Source organism: Microtus pennsylvanicus, chromosome 6, assembly GCF_037038515.1.
Source record: "Microtus pennsylvanicus isolate mMicPen1 chromosome 6, mMicPen1.hap1, whole genome shotgun sequence".
Classification (NCBI taxonomy): Eukaryota; Metazoa; Chordata; class Mammalia; order Rodentia; family Cricetidae; genus Microtus; species Microtus pennsylvanicus.
The window spans coordinates 108,915,927-108,941,015 of record NC_134584.1 but is presented as its reverse complement, the minus strand read 5'-3'; the positions used below and the strand labels follow the sequence as shown (position 1 = coordinate 108,941,015).

Here is a 25,089-nt window from a genome sequence, read left to right as displayed (position 1 = left end):
AGAGGCAGGCAGATCTCTGTGAGTTCGAGACCAGCCTGGTCTACAAGAGCTAGTTCCAGGACAGGCTCCAAAACCACAGAGAAACCTTGTCTCGAAAAACCAAAAAAAGAAAAAAAAAAAGAAAGAAACAAGTCCCGGGGCAGCTCATATTCAGAAACATTCAGCCAGGGATGAGGGGGAAAATGGTATAGGGGACCTCAGGGGTCAGTGTTTGCTCAGAAGGGAAATCCTGGATCCGGGCTGAGATGGGGTGAGGCTGTGGAGATTTTTAAAAGACAAGTACAAGAAAGCTCAAGGCTTTCCTTCTAGATCTTTCCAGTATAGGATATGAAAATGAGAGCCCAGGGACCAAATATCTTCAGTTTGCAATGCGTCCTTGCCTTGGTAGGTTTGCACCCTGCATCAAGCCGTACAGCGCTTTCACATCCCAGATGGAGTCCGTCCCGGCAACCTCAGTTACCGCCAGCTCGCCAGCAGCCCCGCCGATGGTAGAGTCTACTGAGATGGCCTTTAGCGATTCTATCAAGTAAGTAGGCAAGGCCAGTGTGGTTCTTTCCTCTCACTGAATTTACATTCTCAACACCCATCCCTCCCTTGTCCATGCAGACACATCGTAGTCAACAGTTAGATGGGTAGATTCTGTGTTAGACCCACCACTGACTCTCTGGGTTAGAGAGCTGGGAACCATCCCTACTGTCCAGTGGCATACAGAGTTCTGAATCCTGGGGGACTAAGTCCTTCCTTCCCATTGCTTCTCCACAGAACAAGGCTCTGCCTACAGGATGGGACTCAGGGTAGAAAGCAGAAAATAACATCACTATCCACCTATTAAACGCTGTGTCCTCACAACAAACGCTCTGAGTCATTATGAAATTTAGCTAGATATGGTGGCACATGCCTGCCATGTCAATATTCATGAGGCTGAGGCAAAAGGATTATGAGTTTGAGGCCAGCCTGGGCTATATAGTGAAACCCAGGCTCAAAAACAAAATTTTTTAAAAAAATGTGAACTTGAAATTGAGGACTGAGGGCTTGTCCAAACTGTCTGAAGAATTGCCCATGCTTCCCAGGATAGAATAGAACATGAACCTGATGCACCAGGAAAGGGTGTCCTCTTGGAAACTGAGCAGTGTAAAGGCTCACTCTACAGCTGAGCATTGCCGTCTGAGCTCTTGGAGAAAGTGTCCCTTCAGTGATACTCTAGACTTACTCTGGGATATGGCAAAGAGGAAGGTGGGGGATACAGCCAGACTGATGGTGATGGCTGCCAAGTGAGTGATTCTCTCATTTCCTCCAACTCCCCAGGACTATCCTTATGGATGATGAAGCTGGACCTGAAGAAATCAAAAAGCGCGCAGCCTCCACCGTGATCTCAGAAGTATGGTTCCTTTACTCCTGGGCAGGGCTAGCAAGGAAAAGGTTCTTCCCAAAGCAGAGAAGAGATAGGGGCAGCGTGGCATGCACAAGACTGGGATGGAGCTGGCATGGGGCTGGGTAGCTTTGTCCAGGTCACCTCTTCCCCAGAGTGAACACCTCAGTGAGCACCTGGGATACCTCGAGACACAATTTCTGAAAGTGAAAAATGGGCATCTCCAGGCTCTTCCCCCTCACTACCACGGGGCTGCCAATGGAAAAGTACCTTTCTCAGGAGCACTGTAGAATCTGCAAAGGCGAGCTGAGAGCTAGCTGCAGGCCAGGGAAGTAGCTCAGTGCTTAAAGTGCCTATTGTACAAGCATGAGGCCCCGAGTCAGATAAAAGCCAGTCTCTGCGCCACACATCGGTGATCCCAGCACTGGAGTGACGGGTGTGGAGACAGGCCTAGCTGAACTGGTGGTGAGCTACAGATTCGGTGAGAGACCCTATCTCAATAAAATAAGGTGGAGAATGATCAAGATGTAAACATTGACATCTTGCCTCCACATACATGTACACACATAGGTACTGGCACCTGCTCTCCCATGTGAACACAATAAACATATGCATGTACATAAACACTCCCATATACAACATGCACACAATCCACATACATACATTTAGAATCCATACCCTTCAATACTCCCTCAAGAATAACAGACAAAGAAATCCATTGGAGACACCAAGTTCTCCACTAGAAAGATATTTTATTATACCTTGGAAATAGCAGGAAAAAATGAAAAAGAAAGCAAAATGAATTACTTTGCTAAGACACAGTCATGGCAAAGAATACACATGAGCAGAGATTTTCATATGTACAGGCAGTGGAGCAAACCTCTATGACAAGTAACTTGGAAGGTGTTTCAATATTTAAAACACATTTTTCCTCTTTTAAATTATTCTCCAGATATGCCCCTGTGTTTATATGCAGATGGTACTAGACTTGTACAGCACAGCTTTCTTTAAAAAGACAAGAACATTTTGGAAAGAACAATTCTTCCAACAGAAGAGTAACTGAATAAGCCAAATTGCATCTGCACAAGGCAGTGCAATGGAATGTAATTCTATTATAAAAAACCAACAGATTCTCTACTATAAACTTGAAAGTATTAAATACAAAAGTGCTAGGTGAAAACGGGCAACCACTAAAGTGTGTGCATAGTGTTCAACCATTTAAGTCAAGGCAAAACTATATAAAAACAAAAACTAATAGTTATTTTTTTTAATTTTTTACATATGTGATTTTTGCCTGCATGTGTGTATGTGCCACATGTGCATGCAGTGCCCACAGAGACCAGTAGAGGGCATAAGATCCCCTGATACTGGACAGATGGTTATGTGCTGTCAGGTGGTTGCTAGGAATAGAATCCAGATCCCTGCAAGAGCAGCCATTATTTCACCCACTGAGCCATCTCTCCAGCCCCAACAACTAGCACTTACTGAATACTTAATAAACTTTGCATAGTTGTAAACATTTCTTACATTGTCTCTGTTGGTGGGAACCATTATCCTTTCCCACTTCAGTGAGAGGATGCATGCATATGTCAAGCAGTCTAGCCAGGAGACTTGGCAGTCTATGTTTCTGAAATGGCAAAATAGATGTATTTGTGTACGTATAGAATATCTAAGAAGTACAAGCATCATGAAGGCAGAGGTTTTCTTTTTCCTGTTCTGGTCACCATTTTATCTCCAGAACCTAGAACTGGTTCATAGTGTATATCTTCCATAAGTTCTAGTCAAATAAAGCCTGAAGAGGTGGCTCGGCAGTTAGGAGCATTTGCTTCTCTTCCAGAGTGCATTCCCAGTGCCCACATCAGGAGGGCCACAGCCACCTGTAACTCCAACTTCACAGCATCTGGCATCATCTCTGCCCTCCATGGGCAACTCCACTTCTGCACTTACCCATTCTCAAATGCATGCATAAATACATCAAAATATTTTTAAATAAATTTTTAAAAATTAGTCAAAAGAAGAAAATAATCAGGTGGAACCTATCAAAACCCAACCAGTGATTACCTAAGAGACAACTGAAGAAAGAGTAAGGAATATTGGTGGAAGTATTATTTTCTTAGCTATATACCTTTTTTAATATTTTAAATTTGTATCATGAATATGTAACAACTACTTTTAATATTCTAAGTGATGCTCTTGAAGACAATTCCGTCACATGGGATATAGACAGACACATATAACACAGGACAGAGATACATACATACATATGTACTATATATAACCTATTAATTGTCTTTTCTTTCCTTAAAGTTTTCCCTGCTTTATAATGTCACACATTTGTCTTCTGAATGTTCACTAATTTCCATCCTCAGAGATGCTTGTCATCAAGAATTCATTCAGTACAGAAAAATCAAAGCAAAGCTCTTCTGAATCCCTTCATTCATAAGAAAACTACTAGCGAACTGCTTGGCGTCTCCCAGATACTGCTTTGCATATGCAAACCTCAGAATGAGTCTTCACCCATTCCTGCCTTCAGGCTGTGACTGACACGAGGCTATGCAATTTCACATGAATGAATCCACCTTTTCTCTCATTCCTGGTCGACAAATACACATTGTGTCGTCCTCTGTGGGTAGAGAGGTACCGCGCACGCTTTATTTAAAGCGTGCTGTCGCTGGTGGGCAGACAGCTTGCTTTCAGAGCTCCCCTGTTAAAATAACTCTGCTGTGTACATACATATATGTACATTTTGAGCATTGTCCAATTATTGTCATAGGAAAAAATGTTCCGTTTTTTGAATGGTATTTTCACTTACATATACTTGTGTTGGGGAGGGTATATATACACATGCGTGCAGTGCCCATGGTGGCCAGAAGAGAGACCCAGATCTCTTGAACTGGGGTTACAGGTGCCTCTGAGCCACTCAAGATAGGTGCTGGGATCCCAAACTGAGGTCCTCTGGAACAGCAGTACCTGCTCTTAGCCACTGGGCCATCTCTCCATCCCCCACGTCCCAGTCCTGACATCATATCTGCTTTATTTCCTCTCTCTCACAGGGATGGAGAGGTGTGCACTGATGACGAGCTGCACATGCTTGCTAGCTTTTCCTCCCTTTTCCATTTCTAGGCAATAAAATACAGCTCCGCAGAAACAGAAAGAAGCCAGAGCCAGGCGGACTACCCAGAATCCCTGTGGATCTTTGAGCAGGAGGAGATGCTTTCCATCGGGATAGAAGAAGTAAGTGGTCTCCCGGGGTCCCTGATTACCCAGCACTGATATGTCTAAGCACCTGCTCTGTATTAGAACCGAGCATCTGCCCAGAGTGTCTCCACTGTTACCTTCATACATGTCCAAGAGTTCAGTTAAAAGTCCAGAATGAGTCCGCTCACTGACAAAATTTAACTCATCTGCTGCAGACCCGCCACCATGACCGCTGTTCCCATGTGGGGTGACTTTCTCTGCAGGTGTTTGACATTTTGCCCCTCTACGGAGTTCTGCGGCCATACAGCAGCCATCAGATATCATTTACCTTCTATGGGCACTGTGACATCATTGCAAAGGCCAAAGCTCTGTGTGAAGTGGAAGGAGGGCCCACCTATGAGATAGTCCTGAAGGGAGAGGCCTCCCTGGTCAGCTACTCCTTTGACACCAAGGACATTAACTACGGACTACAGGTATTGCAGACTTACACGTGGCTTGTAGCCCTTACCCTTGAATCATCACACATCAGTAATCAGCTCCCCTGCCCCAGTCCCCCTGTTTGCAACCATTTTCCCTTGCGTTTCTCACTGTCTCCTCAAGTTAAACATGAGAAGATGCTCGTTTTTCCGTCCAGAAGCTGCTGTGGTCCTTCTCTTTCTCTCGTTAGCACTATTTTCCCGCACCCCTCCATTTACAATGCCCGAGGCTCTTTGCTGCGCTCTCCCACACACCCCACATATATTCAGCACCCAGTATTTCCAAGTCACCCACCTACATCCCACTCAGTCACACTAATCACACTACAGGACTTCACTGAGCCATGCCTAGATTTTTGTTTCGATGTTTTGGGGTTTGATTTCTAGAGGCAGGGTCTCATGCAACCAGGCTTACCTCAAACTCACTGTGCAGCCAAGGGATGACCTCAATTCCTGATCCTCCCACCTCCGCCTCCCAAGTGCCAGGATTACACACATCCCAGTGGCGTCAGGAGCTGTGGGGTGTCACACAGTTTACCCTTTTGTCCAATCAGCCCCACCTGCAAGATGTTTGTTGCAATGAGTTACTGGTCTGGCTCAAGGTCTCTGACATACCATCGTCACTGGACCCTCACCGAAGCTCCTCTCAGATATCCTGCTGTTGTGTTGCCCCGAATTATGGAAATGTCATTCCACAGGGCCAGACCGTCATGCACTCCCGCAGGCCATAGATAGGGTAGACAATAGGGTGGGCCAACCAACTGACCAGTATCTTACGGAGTGTCTGTGGGGCACATGTGCTGATCCCCTTTGTCAGGGCAAGAGCAGAAGCCCCAGACAGGTAACAGCCCTTCTTCCTGTTCTCTCTTCAGCTGTTTGACCATGTCACGGAGCGCGAAATCACACTGAAAAATATTGGGAAAGTTGGCTTTGAGTTCAAGGTTCTGACTAACTACCAATCTTCGCCAAAGAATCTTCTCCCTGGAGTACCACTTATCTTGCCTCTGTCGGTGAGTCTGAACCGAGAGGGCTCACACCAGAGAGACAAGCCACACCCAGGCTGGGGGAGCACTACTGCCAGTACGGCAGGTGTGGCTTTTTTTAGTTAGAAATGAGAATTTGGAGTCAACTATGATGGTGCACATGTGTAATCCCAGCATTCAGGAGGGCGAAGCAGGAGGACCAGTTGTTTGATGGAGGCCAGTCTTGACTACTTAGCAAGTTTGAGGCCAACATTGGTTATATGAACCAATTGACATAGACGGATTGATGGATAGACTGATAGAAAGATAGACTTAGGGACATTCTTCATTAAAGAAACATTTATCAAGTCCTACATTACCCATTTCCAGGTACCATGGATGCATGATGAACCGATTAGATACAACCTATGGATTTTCCCCATGATAATCATTGATTTTAGTTGGATGTGGTACACCTTTCAAATCCCAGCACTCTGTAGGCATAGGAAGGAGACCCTTACATTTAAGGTCACCCTGTATGATGAGATACTATTTCAATGGTGGGGAGAGTGTTTCCCACCAGGATCAAATGTCCTTGCAGTTCCTGGGGGCTTCCCCCATACAAGCTGTACCAAAGCAACTTTTCCTCTGCATGTATGAAGACACCCACAGCCTTGAAAGAGTCACTGTGGCTTTTGAAGCAAGGGGAAGTGGCTCCTGATGATACTGTATTGATCTCACAGTTTCTAAAACCTTTTGTTGAATTTTTCTCCTCCTGAAGATGACACATGATTTTTATAAAACACTAGAAAATATTTTTTAAAAAACTATATTATTAATTTATAGTTATTCATAGTCTTTTGGGGGCTTTATTTTTATTTATGTGGGTGAGTGCCCAAGGAGGCCAGAGAGGGACGTCAGATCCCTCAAACTGGAGTCACTGGCGGTTAGGAGGCACCTGACTCGGGTCCTCCAACAGCAAAGTGCTCTTAGCCGCTGTGCCATCTTATCATCCAGAGACGAGGAATGCTGTTCTCCCTGACATGTCGTTCATACCCACATCCATCGCCAGCCCCTGTGGCCTTTGACCTGTGTGCCCATAGGTTAACTCCATGCTATTGTCATGGCTGTGGCTTTCAAACCCCGGTTAGGAGCTGCTAAATCAACTCCCTTCATTCTTCTCCTGATAAGCCTTAACTGCTCTTCTGAATTGGCATCTGTGATTCCTTTTCCTAACTTCACAAGTCTAAGGCTGACCTTTGTTTACTAAAGAACAGTGGAAAAGGCAAGTCTGTTTATATATATCCATTAGCCTCACCTCATAAGTTTTTGGAAGATGACAGTTTTAAACAGGAAGAAATCAGGCTGGAGAGATGGCTCAGTGGTTAAGAGCACTTGTTGTCACACCTTTGTTATCAAGTGACAATTGGTCCATAAACTCCTTCTTTGTGCTCTGGCCAGCTTGGGTATAAGAAGTGAGCATTTCTTTCCTTTCTGTCTTCTGGGATAATTTGCCAACTGATTGCTTTCTGAGAGGCTGGCCAGACTTGTTCAAATGCCACATGTGCCTTCTTCTCCAGGAAGATTCCTTGGACTCAGCAATAAGTCATTCTCACAACTATGATTTATTATAGCAGAAGGGCACAAAGCGAAATCAGCAAAGGAATGAAGCCCAAAGACAAAAAGTCAAAAGCGAGGCACACCTGAGAGGATGCCCACGGGATACTAAATCCCTGCCTTAGCTATTCTGTTCATTTCTGTGACAAAATACCAGGCCAAAAAAAATGCAATGAATTGGGAGGGGAGAAGAAAAAGAGGGCTAGTGGGAGGAAGGAAGGGCAGAGGAAGGAAGGAAGGGCTTATTTGAGAAGGAGTATCGTCCATCACCATGTGGGGCCCGCAGACTGTCCGCATTGCAGCAGGAGCCCAAGTGCTGGCGACAGTGTCCACACTCAGGAAGCATCAGGAGAGGTGGATGCCACTTGTTAAGCTTGCTTCCTCATGTTTATTCTCTCCCGGACCCCAGCCCATGGGACAGCGCCACCCACATTCCGGGTGTGTCTAACCTCAGTTAAGCCATTCTGAAAACACCTTCACAGACACACAGATGGATGTTTCCATGGTGATCCTAAAGCCAGTCACGTTGACAACAAAGCTTAATCATCACAGTCCCCCAGTAATAAACTGTGGCGACGGCTTGAGAGCTGCCAGGGACTCACTGGAGATGCTTGTCACCTGGGGGCTTCTGCCTGTCACATAGCAAAATTCCCTCAGAAATCAAGCAAGGAGGTGACATAAACTGTACTATTTGCACAGATGCGGCAAGGTAAAGAATGGCAAGAACCTTCTAGAACTTTGGCTCCCAGATGCCAATCAAGGGTCAACCTTGCAAGAGGCCTTTCTGGGGTCCAGAGCCTTGAAGCTGCTGTGACAACCCCTTTTTACCTAGGGCTTCTCTTTCTCTCTGAATGGGATTTTCTCTGTGTGTTTTCCCTTTGCAATATGCCAACTGTCCTATTATGAAGCCAAGTTCTTAGCATGCAAACAAATATTTGCAGAATGCATAATTGCCCATGCATATTCAGTGTATAGCAACGGAGAGACGTCTGCCCAGAAGTACTACATGAGAACCGTTCTTATTGGGAAAATGCATTGCTAAGCTTTGGAGAGAGAAGCTAAGACTGCCCTCCTCCCAGAACAGTGAGCACAGGAAAAATGGCTCTGCGGGGAAATGAAGAATTGTGTGGACTGCCCAGGGGAGGAGTGAGGAGAAGGGAGCAAGATGGTTTGAAGATAAACCCTACCAACACAAGCATGGCACCCTTTGCAGCTGGACTGTGCAGTGCACACACACACACCACATGTGTGTAACCTCACACCGTGATTCATGAGGGTGAGGGTCTTGTGAAATTCAGGAGTGAGCATCAAAAACATAGCATATAAGGAAGCCTGAGAGTGGAGAGAAAGAGCAATGGCTTCTCGCAGGAATGGTGACAGGCAAGCGTCACTCTCAGTTTGGGGATGTGAGATAAGTTTATTGACTTTGCTAAGGTTAGTGTATCCCCAGCACATGTGCATTAAATAAATTATAGCTCAGCATATGTCAACATGTTAATAGTCAATATGTCATTGTTTTATGATTATTTATGTTGTGGCTTATTTTTTCTTACCCTCATTCAATAGTTTTTCTTCAAAGAATATGTATTACTCCTAAGATATTAAAAAGTGGGCAAGGGGGGCAGGCATGGTGGGGCACAGCTGTGATCCCAGCTCTGGGGAAGTAGAGACGGGCTCCCTGGCAGCCATCTTAGCTATGATGAATTCCATGCAAATGAAAGACTCTACATCAAAAGCCAACATCACGCTCTGAGGAATGGCACCCAAGGTTGTCCTCCTCCTTGCACACACACACACACACACACACACACACTCAGAAAGAATTCAAAAACAATGAAGATACAAATCATACTCAATCATAGATACTTCCTTAACTAGAATTTGGCCAGTATTACTTTCCCAGTTGAGGTTCCAAAAGAACTTTGCTTTTTTCGCAAGCTTTATTTAAAACTGGCATAGTTGTGGCTCGGTAGACGGCGCAGTGGTTAAGAGCATTGACTGCTCTTTCGGGGGATCTAATTTCAAGGGCCAGCATCTACAACTGTCTGTAACTCTATTCCAAGGAATCTAATAATCTCTTCTGACCTCCGCAGGCACCAGACATCCATATGGTCCACAGAACCATCGTGTACATAAAATAAAATGATTTAAGTGGTACAATTAGATGTAATCCATGACAACTTGCCTTTTTTGCCAAGCTTTATGATTTTTAAGAATTACCCATATTGTCGCATCATAGCTATAGTTCACTTATTTTCATTGCAGAATAGTATTCCTTTCCTAGTCATATTGAAATTTCCCGTCTTCCATTGAAACCACATTTAATTATAGAAGGTGAGTTAGCCAGAAGTTTCTCATTAGAAACAATCCTACCATGAATTTCCCCATACATGTCTCCTGACCCAAAGGTAAACAGATGTTTTCCTAGGGACTTCTGCCAAAAATGAAATTGCTAGCCGGGCGATGGTGGCGCACGCCTTTAATCCCAGCACTCGGGAGGCAGAGGCAGGTGGATCTCTGTGAGTTCGAGACCAACCTGGTCTACAGAGCGAGTTCCAGGACAGGCTCCAAAGCTACAGAGAAACCCTGTCTCGAAAAACCAAAAAAAAAAAAAAAAAATGAAATTGCTAGGTATATTGCCAAAGTCCAGCTTCAGCGGGGTTCGGGTCCCAAAGAGGAGGTGTGGAGTTGGCAGGGGAAGAAATGGACAAGCGCACATCTGAGGGTTCAGCAGCTTTCTCTTAATCAAAGAGACTTTATTTATATAGCATGTTGACTGCATAAGTCATTTGCAAGCATCAGGGCCCCGGATCTCTTTTTTACTTCTCGGTTAAATGTCCAGGGTAGAAAAGCAAAGTATACAACAGACAGTCTTACCTGAAACAACATCTCAGACAGCTCTGTCACATCAGGAAGTGACAAATTTCTCAGGGTCTGCAAGGCATAGACCTTCTGTTTTTCCAGCCTGTGTCCAGACTGGCAGCTCATGCGGTTACATTATGTTAGACAGTCTGAAATTGTTTTTACCTTACCTGTGTTATGTGTAGCATCGTTTAATGTTTTCTAAAATGCAAGATTTACTAAATATAATAAGCATTTTATTAGCTGATTATAGCATTTTTCTGTTCCTCAGTTTTATAGGAGGAGCCTGTTCTTTGCATAGGCTCCCAGGAAGGAAGGTTCTGGTCTCATTCTTTTTTCATCAGCCCACATTGTTCTTATTTCCTCTATATTTGCTCCAGTATTGGACAGTAGGTATACCTATGACGTCTGGTGTCCAGAAATGAGCAAGATATTTCTTAGAATCCACCCTATTGATCCCACAGTCCTTGGGGCAAAAGGCAGACCCTTCCTTCTGTGACTCACCTTTCAGGCCTTGACCCCGTCTTCAGAGTTTTATCCCAGGAACGTGAATCCATTTCCCCGGGGGCCGCATTAGCAGAAAACTCCCCATTATGCACAATTGCTCCTAAAAGCAAAAGCAGAAGCCACACGCTGGTAGCCAAATCTCTTGATGAGGTTTTTCTGAAACTTTCTCAAGCAGCATCCTCCGCCTCAGAACTCAAGTGTCCCTTGTGCCATGATCCGCGGCAGGGTATGGTCTTCTTTACGTGATGACATGAAATGTTTTGTTCTGTTTCTTTGTGTTGGGTTTAGTCTTCAGACAAGGTCTCTGTAGGCAGCCCAGGCTGGCCTCAAACAAAATCCTCCTGCGTCCACTGAGTGCTGGGATTCCATTCCTACACTGCTGTGCCGACGCCTACAGCGTTTCCCTCCCTGTGTGCTTACTGCTCTCAAAGTCCCACGAGAGGCACATAAGCATCGCCTGTGGTGCGCGTTCTCACCCAACTTGATACATTCTACCAGCTTTGTGTTTTAAAAAGACAAATTTAGTGTCTCCTTCCTTTGCATTTCCCTCATGGCTGACAAAAGTGAGGACTTCCACTGTCTGAATCTGGAACAAAAAGAATCCTGCAGGTAATACCACCACACTTGCTTTCCAGTTACACCGCAGAATCAAGGGGATAAAAGCAACCGGGCACTGGCACCAAAAAATAAATAAATAAAACAGTATAAAACCACACACATCCAGTTATCTGATGTTGTTGTTGTTGTTGTTGTTGTTGTTGTAGAAATGCCAAAAATACACATCAGAGGACAGATGCTGTCTTCAACAGCTGGTTCTGGGAAATCTGGGTTTCCCTGGGTGGAAGTGAAACTAGGTCCCCATCTCTCTCCCTTCCCAAATCCAACATCTAACGGAGCAAAGACCTCAGGATCTAATTGCCAGTCTGGTAGGGTGTGGCAGTGCTGCGCACTTTTAATCCCAGCACTGGGAGGCAGAGGCAGGTGGAGCTCTGTGAGTTCAAGACCAGCCTGGTACAGCGAAACTGCTAAAGGGGAAAAAAAGCATATTTCAACCTCTAGGTGAGCACAGATGAGAGCTTTCTGAATAAGACTCCAGAAGCACAGGGAATAAGATCATCAATGGACAAAGGTGTTTTATGGAAGTTAGAAGCTTCTGTACCGAGAAAATGTGAAGTAATTGAACAGTCAGCCCACAGAGTGGGAAAACATCACTGCTACTGACTCGTCCCACAGAGGACCAGTGTACACAATACACAAAGCTCAAAACCCAGACATTAAGAAAGGAACAACCCATTAAAATGTTTCTGTTTTAACACTCTGTTAAAATGTTCCCTGTGTTCCTCTTTTGGGCAGTGCCTGTTCCTCTGCTGCCTACTTCCCTGTATTTTCTTGTCATTTTTCCTACAGCTCCTTGGGAACTGATCTGAGGGTAGTGTTTCTAGCCATCCACAGGGAGCGTAAGTCCGTTGCACACTGTCCAGCTCTCTCTGATCTCTCTGCCATGTAGGGTTTTATCCGCTCAAATAAGGAGCAGGTGCTGAAAGTTTACTACTTGCCTGGAATACCTGAGGTCTTCCAAAGAAGCTTCCAGATACAGATCGCCCACCTGGACCCAGAAAATATCACTCTGTACGGAGAGGGCATCTTTCCCCGGATCAGCCTTGATCTGCACAGGAACCTCCGAGGTACTGTCACCCACTGCAGTAGCGTACCCCCAGATGACAAAAGCGACCAGTGTTCTCTTTGCCTTTGTCTGCATCTTTGAAGGCTCGCGGCTACTCACTTTGTTTGGTCGTTTTATTTGCTTGCAAAACCTTCTCTAGTACTCTTCTGTGTTGTGCCTCAGTTGCCAGGGGTTGAGGACAAGAAGTAAATTCGACTCAAGCTGTGACCATTGCAAACTAAGACTCCAGGTCCGTTTTGCCATCATTAAACTCCCTATCAAAGGGAGAGGTTGGGACCAGTGTGTGTCCCTTCCAGCCAAAACTTCTCTCCCAGTCTCCTGTCCCAATAGCATGCTTTGTATCTTGGTGACAGAGCTGGAGTCTGGGTACTGACGGGTGTAGTAGAACTCCCAGAACAGAACCATCACAGGAAGCAGCCACACACTGTAGACCTTCACGCAGGGGCCCCGCTTAGACACTGAAGTTACATACTATTTGCTATTTGCCTTCGTGCTTTTTCTGGCCCCATGTGGTCCCCAGAGCCAGCTTCCTGTGCCAGGCTGGTACTCCTGCCTTGGTAGGTCCTAATACTTGGCTGAGATGCTCTTTTAGTCTGCTCTTCCTGACCCAAGACAGGACCAAAAGTCAAGAGAACCTGCTTGTTCTTCATGGCTTCCTTCTTTGCCTCCCTTGGGTCCACTTTCTCTACAGTGCTTCAGACTGAAGCCCATTTCCCAGCCTTCCTCTGCCTTCTCTAAGTCACAAACTCACTGGCTCCAGATCATCTAATAAATTATAATTATCAGCTCCCTGAAAACATGTTTTCATATTATGTTGTATTATATTTCATATAGCATAAATGTTAGTAAAGCTAAGACCACACTACACTCCAATATTATAGCTTCAACCAGAGAGAGGTAACCAGCTCCACACACACCCTCAGTCCTCAGGATCCAGCCAGAACTAGCTTCAGGGGCAAAATTACACATGCACAAGTCACACACATAAAATGGTATGGTGTTTGCATGGTTCCTACACACATCCGCCCATGTACTTCAACCCACCTGTAGACTCTCACTGGCCTAATACAGTAGAAATGTCTAACGGTGACTTGCTCAATTGCCAGGAGATAATAATGAGACAAAGCCTATCCAATGTCACTACAGATGCGCTGTTTGTCCAAACAGTGTTGGCCATAAGTATTCGAATGTGTAGATCCGGACCCTGCAGACACAGGAGACCATTGCCTCACAGTTGAAAATCAGGTTCCCCGTTAGCACCATAACACAGAGGGTGCGGTTATCAGGAAGGTTTTTCAGTTACCCAGATCTGCACACCCATCGTTTGGGCTTAAGCCCCGGTGTCCACTGCAGTCTCATCGTCCCCCAGAGTTTCACAATCGGCTTTTTCATTTCTTCGCCCACTTTGACCTGTGCAGTGTTTTGAGTTTGCAGTGACTTTCAGTGAATCCAGGTGTCCGCAATCCCTGTGCTAATTGTCTCCCTCCTTCAGTGAGGGTGTTGTGGCTCTCTTAGATTTAAAGAAACTTGACCCCAACATATCCTTTGTGTTAACTGGGAGGGACTTAGGGTGTCAAAAGCCCCTGAGTGACCAGTCGTCTCAGCTTGTCCAGCATTGGAAGGGACTCCAGGGCTAGAGGGTTTAATGTAAGAACTGAGCAACGTTCCAGGTGAGCCTGTTGGTCTCTCACAGTTTTGAGGGCCAGTTTGTAGTTTTTATGAGCCATGTCATTAAACTCAGTGAGGTCTCAGATACAAATCCAGCTCACTCACAAATTACCTGTCCCTCCAAAGTAGAGAAAATATGGCAGGTGAAGTGTCAAAATGTTCCCTTTCCTTCCCAGCTCCCCCTGAGCTGTGAGGCTAGGTTTGAGGCTGAGCGCATCTCTGACTATGCTGATTCTCTCCCCTCCGCCCTCTACAGGTAATGAAAAGTATGAACGCTTCCTGGAACAAGCGAAGAAGAACATGGAGAAAGAGTATAATAAATATGAGTCTGTCAATCAATATGAGATGATCTCTGAGGACAACACTGAGGAGGAGAATACAGAGGTGAGAGCAGCTCCGCCCTGCACAGAATGTCTGTGAGGAAGAGAGCGCATGCAAATTGGGGTGGGGCGATGACGTGGGACATCCCAGAAACAGAGTGGAAAGACATACAGTCAAGGCAAATGCGGCGCATGGGAAGAAGGCAAGCCGAGCCCAACAAGGTGAGCAGCTGTCTGGAGAACCGGTAAGAGCTTTGGACTTTCCCTGTGGGTAAGAAGGAACCGCTGAAATGTTTTTAACCAGAAGTGCTGTGGTTAATTGAGCTTGCATCTCTGAAAGATCCCTGTAGCTGTGTCCTGGGCTATGGGGACAGGGCTTAATGGGGTAAGAGCAGATACGCGGGGCTAGGGGCTTTTAAAGCTGTTGGGATGCTTCTAGGTGAGAAGGGGTAGGGGTGCAGACGGTGCTGATGGCAGTCAGGGAAGAGAGAATTGAGTGGGGAGAGGAATGTTTCAGAGCTAGAGTGGTCAAGCACTCAGAACCGATTGGGTGTGAACTGAAGTAGGGATGATGTTTCTCTTGGATGCGTCATAGAGAGGGAGTGTCAGGAGAGGGGACTCAGAAGGAAAAACAAGTTTGGGTAGGAAGAGTAGGGGGGGAAATGAGCCGAAATGGTCCATTATTGAGCATAAAATTGCTTTCTTTTTGTTTTTTGAAAACTTCATACACATTTACCCTGTATCTGAGTCACATATGCATCTCCCCGCTCCCTCCTTCAGCTCCCCCATATACCATCTGTTGAAACACCCCAACGGATCTCTCATCTCCCTCTCTATTTCTTGCCCTTTTTTTAACCAAGTCCAATTAGAGCTGCTTACATGTATGAGATGGTCTACTGGGGTATGATCATCCTACTAACGTCTACCCCTCCCCAAGCAAAGTCTCCCTCCAATAGCAGCCACCAATTACCACTAGCTTCTCGGCGAGGGGTGGGGCTTTGGGAACCCCTCCCCACTCCATGCTGGAATTTTTAACTGACTTGGTCTCATGGCGGTCTTGTGAGTTCATGTGTGTAACAGCTCTCCTCCCCATCCTCTGGATCTTACATTCTTTCAACCCCCTCCTCCAAGATGTCCCCTGGGCCTTTGTGAGGGGATGTGACATTGCTGTCCCAGCCACAGCGGAGCACTCACAACCGTTATTCTCAGCATCTAGAACTCTTGTGAGTTTGCATTAAACACTGGGTTCCAAATGTGAAACCCTCTACCTGTAACTCTAATTCCAGGGGAGCCAAGGCCTCTGGCCGCTGTGGACCTCTGGGCTCATGAGCACACAACCACGGATACACATCTTCATATAAGTAAAACTTTAAAAAGAAACGGAGGGCAGAGGGTCCTTGCATAGGAATATAAAAATGCCCATTGAAGCTGAAGCCACGCAGAGAAAACACACAGTAGTTCTGTGGCACTTGAGGAATTTTGCCAAGACATTTTTATTTTTAAAAATATTTATTATATATTTAATTGCCAGGGGTCTGGGTGCGTGCCACAGACAGGTGAGACAGTCAGAGGACAGCTTTTAGGAGTTAGTTCTTCCTTCCACCTCAGGTCATCATACTCAAGCGAATGCCTCTGTACCTGCTGAGCCACCTGGCCAGCCCATTTTTTTAAACTCTACTGTTTGGGGGTAGAGAGATGGCTCAGCAGGTAAGTGCACTTGTTGCTCTTCCAGAGGATCCAAGTTCAGCTTCCAACCATCTCCGGTTCCAGGGGATCTGATGCTTTCTTCTGAACTACGTGAACACCAGGCATACATGTGGTACACATGAATATATGTAGGCAAAACACTCATATACATAAACAAATCTTAAAATAATTGGTTTTTTTAAAGACCTTTCCTCGTTTGTGAGTGCATGAGAATTTATTCATTGTGAAGCTAATCTTTATTTACTACCCATTTGGAACATGGGAGGGATAAAATCAGCAGTTTTCCCTTTGTGGGAAAAATTCTTGCCTACAACGAATAAAGAGACTACGTATTCTAGAGCGACCTTCTGAATTGCTCTTGCTCTTGCCCCAGGTAAGTGCTCATCTCCAGATGGAAGTAGAGCGACTTATAGTCCAAGACTATGCCCTGGAACACCAAAAGGCAATCTCCTCCAATACCACAGACACCTACTTCAGCAATCGGAGTCGCCGCAAAATAGCCAGGTGAGGGCCCTTTTGTGTTTGGGTTACCTTTGTTTCCGAGTGTGGTGAGGCAAACCGTGTTTCTTGTCTCCTGAGAAGCTAATTGATCTCCTAGGACTGAAAGCCATGCACCTTGTGTTAGCTGCCATCCCTAGCATCAAGCCAACCAGGCAATTCTGGATCTTAAAGCCAGAATGTCAAATCCAATAGACAGGCCCCCGTTTCAGGCTCATGAGGACCCACACTGAACATGTCGCCAGATAATGGCCAGGCACACGCGTGGACGTCTGAAGGATGCATGGAGTTTCTAATCTCTCTGCTAGTGGCCCTTAGCTATTCTCCACTCTGGAAAACAAAGCTTCACAAGGAGAGAACTCACTCTCTCCTTTTGGGAAAAGTGGCCTCCCAGGCTTGAAAGTGACTAGTAAGGACAGCCCCGTACCTGTTTCAGAGTCCAGCTACCTGAGTACATCCTGGACTTTGGCTACATTGTGCTTGGTGACGTCCGAACCCACATCATCAAGATCACCAACACCAGTCACTTTCCAGTGTCTTTCCATGCAGAAAAGCATGTCCTTCACGATACAGGTACCAGGAGCCCGCCTGCTTGCCCCATCCTTCTAGAACAGCGTTCCTGCTGTTCATTCAGCAGAAGGAGTTTCTGGGCTATTCTGTGATAGTTTGGACAGCCTGTCCCAGAGGGCCTGCTACGGAGAGCAGCTTCTCTGCGCTGCTTTCTTTGCTCATGAAAAATAATTTCCTCCATCACCATCTAGGCTTCAGCACTGAGCTAGACCGTGTAAAGAATCTGCCCTACTGCGAGACAGAAACATTTGAAGTGAGATGCGACCCACAAGGGGCTAATATTCCTGTGGGGAACAAAGAAGTCATTCTCCCCATCAAGGTATGGTGCACCGCAGGGCCTACATGACCTTCCAGGTCCCAGCCACGCCTGTTGAGAAACCCAAGATTATGCAGTCCTGGGGATCAAAAGTTGGGTTCTGAGCATCCTAGGCAAGATATCTACCACTGAGCTATATCTCCAGCCTGAGACATTGTGTCGCTGCTGCTGCTGCTGCTGCTGCTGCTGCTGCTGCTGCTGCTGCTGCTGCTGCTGTTCCTAACTCCAAGCCACATGGTAACCACAATTTTCTGTCCCTTTCCAGGTGTCTGGAGGGCCAACGATTCACCTCTGCCTCCAAGCCACTGTGACCATTCCAAGTATGAGCCTGTCTTGCAACAAAGTAGAATTTTCTACAATCCAGTGTGGACAGTGCATGGTGGAAACCATTCAGCTTTCCAACACTCTTCAAGTTCCTTGCGATTGGTTTGTCCACACCCCGCAGGCTACTAACAAGGTAAACTGGGTTTCCCTTCTCTCCACCTCTGCTGTATCCAGAGCTGGGGTTCTGGGCCTTTCCTCCTATCATTTTAACTTCCTGTGGAAGCCTCTCGGTGTTAGCCATTGCCCAGTCCCTAAACCTGGTACTGGAAGATGTCCCCAGGCCTTGTCGTTGGGTGTAATGTCATACCACCCTTCTGCCTCTGGCACATATCCCCTGGTGCCTGGGAAGCGCTCAGGAAATGTAGCTTCTGTGAGTGCTGAGTAGGCTAGAACTGTTTGCTACAAGAATGATCTAACTGTCTAACGCTTATAACCCAGCTGGATAAGCACATGCCAAAGTATTTGAGACGGAAACTACAGGCGGAGATGATTCCAAAGACTCGGATCTTTGAGATCCAACCCACTTCTGGAGTCTTGGACCCTGGCGAGAGGGCCAATGTGCAAGTGAAATTCATGCCCAAAGAAGAGGTGAGCTTGAAAACATATGAGCCTCTGTAGAGATCTTCCTTCTGGGTCGCTTTGAGGTCAGAGCCCAGGGTTGCCTGAGACTCATACCTTTCTGCATATGGCATGCTCTTCAAGGTCACCTACTTCCTGGGTAGCCAGCCTGGTGGGCTGGGCCCAGCAGCCCTGAGAGATATGCCAGCTTTCACTGCGGCATGGTATCAGTGGCATTCTGCCTCTGTTTTTACAGGCTGTGTATCTTGGAACAAATCACTTGTCTGACTAAGTCTCGGCTTGTTCATAGGTAACATAAAAAGCAATAATATTTCCATATCAAACCTCCCTTATTGCAATTCAGAAATCCAATAAGCTCAAAACGTGGGGGTTGCAATTTCATAAGTTTCATATTAAAACCTACTCAATAGAAAAACCTCATTTGATCTGACATGACTGTTTTTGCCTTTCTTTATCCTTCTTAGTTTTCAAACATTGCGACTGCCAAAATATTAATGTGTTTCATTACAGGAGTCCTTGCCGAGACTCCACTTAGGACACGGGGTAGCAGAGCCCAGATGCACTGTGCTTACCTTCTTACTGATCAGAATTTGAAAGCATCTGGACACTGGGATTTCTGATAAGCTAGCATAGAGTCGCAGCCAGGGCTCGTAGGGTCATTCTGAAGATTAGCAACACTGAATGGAGCACACAGCACGCTCCCCTGTGTATCATCAGTGATGCAGGAACTATTAACTTCTACCAGCCATCACCACGGTAGTCAGTACTTCCTGGCAGAAAGCCTCCCACGGCCTAATAAATGTCTCTTATGTAATTGCCATGAGTTCAAAGTTGCTCCTAATGGAGTGCATGGCAAGAATAATAAAACCCAAGAACTGGAAAGGATCTCAAGACGTCTCACCATGACCATTTTTATTCAAAGCTAAAAACATCTGAGTGATGTTTTCCTTTTGATTTTGGTTTCAAAGACAGGGTTTTATGCAGCCCAGGATGGCCTGGACCTCACTAGTAGCACTAAGATAGCCTTGAACTCCCGATCCTTGGCCTCACAAGTACTGGAGTTGCAGGCATGCACCACCATGCCTCATATATTCTATTCTTTCATAAGAAAAATCTATGTAAATTTTATACAATATATGGCTAACTCCCATATTCCTGGTAATAGCTTTGAAGAAATGCTTCAGAATCTGCAATGGGAAAGTAGAAAAGTAAATAACCTCATATTTCATTCTAAACTGAAGCTTGTGTGAGTCTACCCATAATGCTGCTGATGCTGAAGCTTCTTTCTGCCCCCTTCTTCCCTGCCTGATCCTCTCTCCATCCTCCTGTCCCTCCTCCACCCCTTCTTCCCTGCCTGATCCGCTCTCCTTCCCTTTCTTCATCTTCTCCTCCACCCCCTCCCCTTGCTCCCCCTTCTCCATCTTCTCCTCCTCTTTGTGCTTTTTGCTGAGTTCCACTGTGTATCTCTGGCTGGCCTGGAACTTGCTAAGTAGACCAGGCTGACCTAAGACTTGCTCTGACTTCTGCCTCTGCTGGATTACAAGTGTGTGCACTAACACATCTAACTTGCCCATGCTTCCGAAGAAAATTAGTAACATGTCTGCAGCTCTTCAGAGTGATTTAAGATAAACAAGGGTTTTTCAAGATTCGGGCTTGATTTTATTTTTCTCTGTGGTGCTAGGAATTGAGCTATCCTCGGCCTAGTTCTGGATTCTTATCACTTCCGAATGAGGGAAATAGCACAATGGAGCAGAGGAGGTGGGATGCTTGCCATGTTCCTGAGAGTTATTGGTGGAAGTCAGTGGTCCCAGAAGCTGTTACTTCCCTGGTTTTCTACTACATTCTCTGCTGCCCAAGGGCCCAGAGTGACTGAGAGTGGGACCCATACAGGAAACTCAGAGACGTGAAGATGACACTTAGGCCTGCTTACGCGGTCAGGCCCCTCGTACAGTGCCTAGCATGCTCTATACACACCACGCAAGAGTCCCCACTATGGTGATTGCTCTTTCACAGCTATGTAGGAAACGTGTCTCCTTTCACCTGGAGGCAGGAAGCTTTGTCCCCTTGGTGGTTCTCAGTTTTGCATTGTGTGTTGTTTCCATGTTTTCCAGAAGTTCTACAGCCAATCGCTGCTGTTCCACATTGGCCAGAGCAATCAGAGGCTCGTGCTCCTGGCCCAGGGGCAAGGTCTGGAGCCACAGCTGGAATTCAGCCCTTCCGTTCTGGAGCTGGGGCCCCTCCTGCCATTCGCATCAGGGGATGAGGCCGAGGTGATTGTGAGGAACCCCTGCAACTTCCCCATTGAGTTTTACTCCCTAGAATTTGACCAGCAGTATCTCTTAGAGGAGAAGGTGAGCAGAGACCCAAACCAAACACCCCCGCTAACGTGGCAGGCCCCACCCCTGGCCTGTGTCCTTATGTCCACAGTGCCTTCCCTCTGGCCTCCCTCCCCCTTTCCTTGCCAGCTTACCAATTCCTTATCTGTAGACTTTCTCCACCTGCTTCTCTCCCCATGAGAATTTACTACGTTTTTGTAATTCCCGTGTGCGTCTTTAAGCAAATTAAAAAGCCAATGCATGTTTGTGGTTAGTATTTGCACAGTAAAGAACTACATGTAACAACTTGCCATTATTTCTGAAATAACTTTCCTTTAGGCTTCTTTTAATTGGGACACTTAAAAAATATGGACTGGGGAGATAGCTTAGTCAGTAAAGTTCCTTTCTTGAAGTGTGAGAACCTGAGTGAGTTCAATCCCCAGCATCCATGTGAAAAAGCCAGGCACAGTGATGCTCCCCTATGAGCCTAGCCTGGGAAGGCAGAGACAGGTGGGGCACCTGGAGAAGTCCCTAGACTCCATCAGGCTAGCTGAATTGCTAAACTTCAGATTCTGTGAAAGACCCTGAGCCGCCCCCCTCAAAAAAATGTGGAGAGTGATTGAGGAAGACAGTGAGCATCGACCTATACCCTGTACACACACACACACACACACACACACACACACACATGCATGCGCACACGCACAAAGACATATGCACCAATAATTTTAATGTCAATCTCTGCCCTTAGTTTGCATTTGTGCACCATTTACAGTTACTGTAGCTACTGATGTATTAGGGCTTACATCTGCCATTTTGCTTTGTTGTTTTTGTTTCTGTCCTCTGTATACTTGTGCTGCCTTCCTATTGGTACTTCCCGTGTTGTTTAGCATTCCATCTCAATTTTCCCAGAGCATTTTGAGTATTATCTTTTATCTTGCTTCTTTAGTTATTGCTACACACATTATATTTTGTCTATGTAACTACTCATGACCAATTGGCGTTCACCCTCCTCATTTTAATATAACTGTCTTGAATATCTCCTTAGAGAAGACAACATAATTTTTGTTAGAAACCCACACAGAAGGAGAAGCATTTATCCTTTTTTTCCCATTATTCTTCATTTTCTTTCTGATATTCCAAGACTTCTTTTTACTATTTCATTCCCATCGAAAGATCTGTTATTAGTTCTTCTTGTTACTATATAGATTTTGGTCAGCACACAGAATAATAAGTTTCATTTGGCATTTCCTATATTTTGTCATTGTAATTTATAACCCATAACTCTGTTAGTTATCAGTTAGGGTAGGTTTGCTGGTGAATTTTTTCATTTTTCTTCATCTAAGAATGTCTCCATGTCCTCCCTCATTCTTGAGAATGTATTTTTTTCTGACTATAGAATTCTGGACCAATGGTTCATCAAGCCCTTAAAAACTATGACTCTTCCTTTTAGCCTCCAGGACCTAGTGAGAAATCCAGTGTTTTCTCTTTCTCTTTGTCTTTCTCTCTCTGTGTCTCTTTTTCTCTGTGTAGGTCTGTCTCTCCCTCCTTCTCTCCTCTCTCTGAATCTTCCTTTTTCTTAATTTATGGATGATTGAAACAACTGAAAGTAGTAATCATGGAAAAGGCTCATGTAACAAAACAGTCACGTTAGTAAGGCATCTTGCAGATGTATATGCCTCTTATGAATTTATTTCATTGCCTTTTACATACACTCTAGGGTTGCCAGACTTACCGTGAAAATCTACAATTATATTTAATGTTTAGATACATAAAAACATAGTATAATTGTGCCAAAATAGTATATACTAAAAATTATATGATTTATCTCAAATTTAAATGCTTTACTTTATCCAGAAGCCCTAACACACACACACACACACACACACACACCATCTGTCATTTTACCTATTTTCTCTGTATTCTCTACTTATGAGAAAACAACCTCACCAAGTGCAATATTGTAAAGAATGTTGCCCTGTACAAAATCACAGAATAGAGTGACATTTCAGACATCAGAGGCATCGGGTTTTAGAACAATGACAAAGTCCCCTAATAATGTGTTTCTCGTGTTTCAGAACACATCCCTTTCATTGGGTGACGTGTGACTGCACTTTTTGAGAATGACCCACTCAGAGTGGATAATAGTATGTTAGTTATTAGGGGAAAAAGTGTGTGTGTGCTATTCTGAAAGGAAGAAAAACTTTGTCTCCCACGTGTGAAATGCTTGGGTGTATGTGAAACAAAATAAATATTTTGAATCCCTGTAAGTTCAGGGTGGGGCGCTACCTTTAGACCTCTGAGAGGGCCCCACCATGTGAAACCCACGAATCATCTCTGTTGATCTCAGCCTCTGGTAGAAGCAGGGCTTTGATGAGGCCAGTGAGCAAGAGCAAACCTCTAATGAGGCCAACGGTAGTTTTCATTCTCCCCTTGAGCAGATCTTGCGACAGCTGAAGGGCTATGATTCCTACAACACCCTGCTGCTGCCTCCCCGGAACCCAGGGGAAAAGCTGCCCCAGGAGGTCTACGATTACTTTAGGGAGATGAAGAAATCAAAAGAGGAGCAGATGAAGGCGAAATACATGGAGAATATGTCACAGGAGAATGGTGAGAAGCCAGCATGAAGTACCTTGGGCTCTGACTGTTGTTCCATTCCCTTTGAATTACCCCTACCATGAGACCGGCCAGCTACTGAGTATCTGCCAGGCACCAGGTGCTTGCCATATCCCGTTTAAGACTATTACCAAATAGGTTGTGTGGTCTTGGTGTTAAGGATACAGAGCTGGCACAGTCTGCTGTCACTAGAGTCTGGGGATACTGAGACTTAAAACCAGTGACTGTAGATAGAAGAGTGTGTGCTGGGGGCTGAGCCCAGGGATTCGCACAGAAACTGAAACAAAGAGAGTCAAGTACACAGCTGTGTATAGAAGAACCAAGATCGCAGTCCAAATCCTCCTGTGTGTAACTGACAGCAATCACTGTGCGCCACTGCTTCCTGTGGCCCTGCCTAGATAATATGTCTCCCACAGGTGGGAATTGATGCCCTAACTTATTCAAGTGGCCAGGGCCAAGGGAACTTGCATTGGAAAAAGGACAGCCCTCCTGTGGTCCTCAGGACCCATCATGAGCATCCCTGCTGTTGCACCATCGAGTCCTGTGGTCCAGCTCCCCTGTATATCGTATCCCTTCCCCAGGGCCTCTCTGTGTTTTTGAGCAGAACAGCCCCCTTTATTTGTAGTCATTGTAGGACCAAATGACTGGTGACACCGTGCCCTCTCCTTTCTGCTTCTCTGTCCCTCATGCTGGAAACATCCCTAGCCCATTTCACTCTCTTCTGCGCTAACAGTCCTCTATGTGTAGCTCTGCTCTTCACACCTGCGTCTTCCACGAGACAAGCGTTGAGGAGACAGCTCGGTGGATAAGGTGCTTGCCAAGGAGCACGAGAGCCAGGTCCCCAGAACCCAGGTGCAGCAAGATACAGTAATGCCTGTCTGCAACCCCAGAGCTCTTATGATGAGATGGGAGGCGGGCTGAACAGAAGCTCATCTGGGTATACTCAGGTCGGCTAGTCTAACATACTCAGCGGTGTTTGAGAAACCCTGTCTCAAACAAAAGTGGGGGGTAAAGACCACACCCAAGGTTGGACTCTGACCTCTGCGTGTACACACACACACACACACACACGTGCTCGCACGCACACACCTTGTATAGCCTTTTTCTTTTAAACCTAGTACATGGGACAGCAGCCAGTACATGACATGCTCAACAACATGTAGCATGTGAGACATGACCTGATGGTCCGGATGGAATCCTCTCCTCCTGCCTCATGGTCTCTCAAAGAAAATCAGTCAGAGACTGTCCACTTGACTTGCAGGAAAGACTGCCTCCATATTCAGCGTTCTGACCAGTGTTCAGCAACAATAACTTGTTGGAGTTGTTTGTACAAATGTTACAGGGCAAGTGGCTCTCACAGTTCTAGATGCTAGATATACTTGATCAAGGTATCTTTGGGGTCGGTACCTTCTGAAAACCATCTCTTCTTGTGGAGAGTTCTCTTCCTCCTGTGCCTTCCCACCGTGGGTCTCTGTCCTAATCTCTTCACTGTTGTAACCAG

The 25,089-nt window shown here is 45.7% G+C and overlaps 1 protein-coding gene across 1 annotated transcript in view; it reads left to right on the top strand.

The window, feature by feature from the left end:
- The window catches only part of Hydin (HYDIN axonemal central pair apparatus protein), a 294,282-nt gene that overhangs the window by 168,510 nt on the left and 100,683 nt on the right, over positions 1 to 25,089 (top strand). Inside the window, exons 23-36 of the mRNA XM_075977335.1 lie at positions 389 to 526; positions 1,306 to 1,378; positions 4,493 to 4,603; positions 4,831 to 5,040; positions 5,916 to 6,053; positions 12,499 to 12,676; positions 14,600 to 14,727; positions 16,744 to 16,874; positions 17,305 to 17,441; positions 17,630 to 17,757; positions 18,020 to 18,211; positions 18,517 to 18,666; positions 20,769 to 21,008; positions 23,414 to 23,582. Coding sequence (XP_075833450.1) covers positions 389 to 526; positions 1,306 to 1,378; positions 4,493 to 4,603; positions 4,831 to 5,040; positions 5,916 to 6,053; positions 12,499 to 12,676; positions 14,600 to 14,727; positions 16,744 to 16,874; positions 17,305 to 17,441; positions 17,630 to 17,757; positions 18,020 to 18,211; positions 18,517 to 18,666; positions 20,769 to 21,008; positions 23,414 to 23,582 — 2,123 coding nt within the window. The remainder of the gene's footprint in view (positions 1 to 388; positions 527 to 1,305; positions 1,379 to 4,492; positions 4,604 to 4,830; positions 5,041 to 5,915; positions 6,054 to 12,498; positions 12,677 to 14,599; positions 14,728 to 16,743; positions 16,875 to 17,304; positions 17,442 to 17,629; positions 17,758 to 18,019; positions 18,212 to 18,516; positions 18,667 to 20,768; positions 21,009 to 23,413; positions 23,583 to 25,089) is intronic.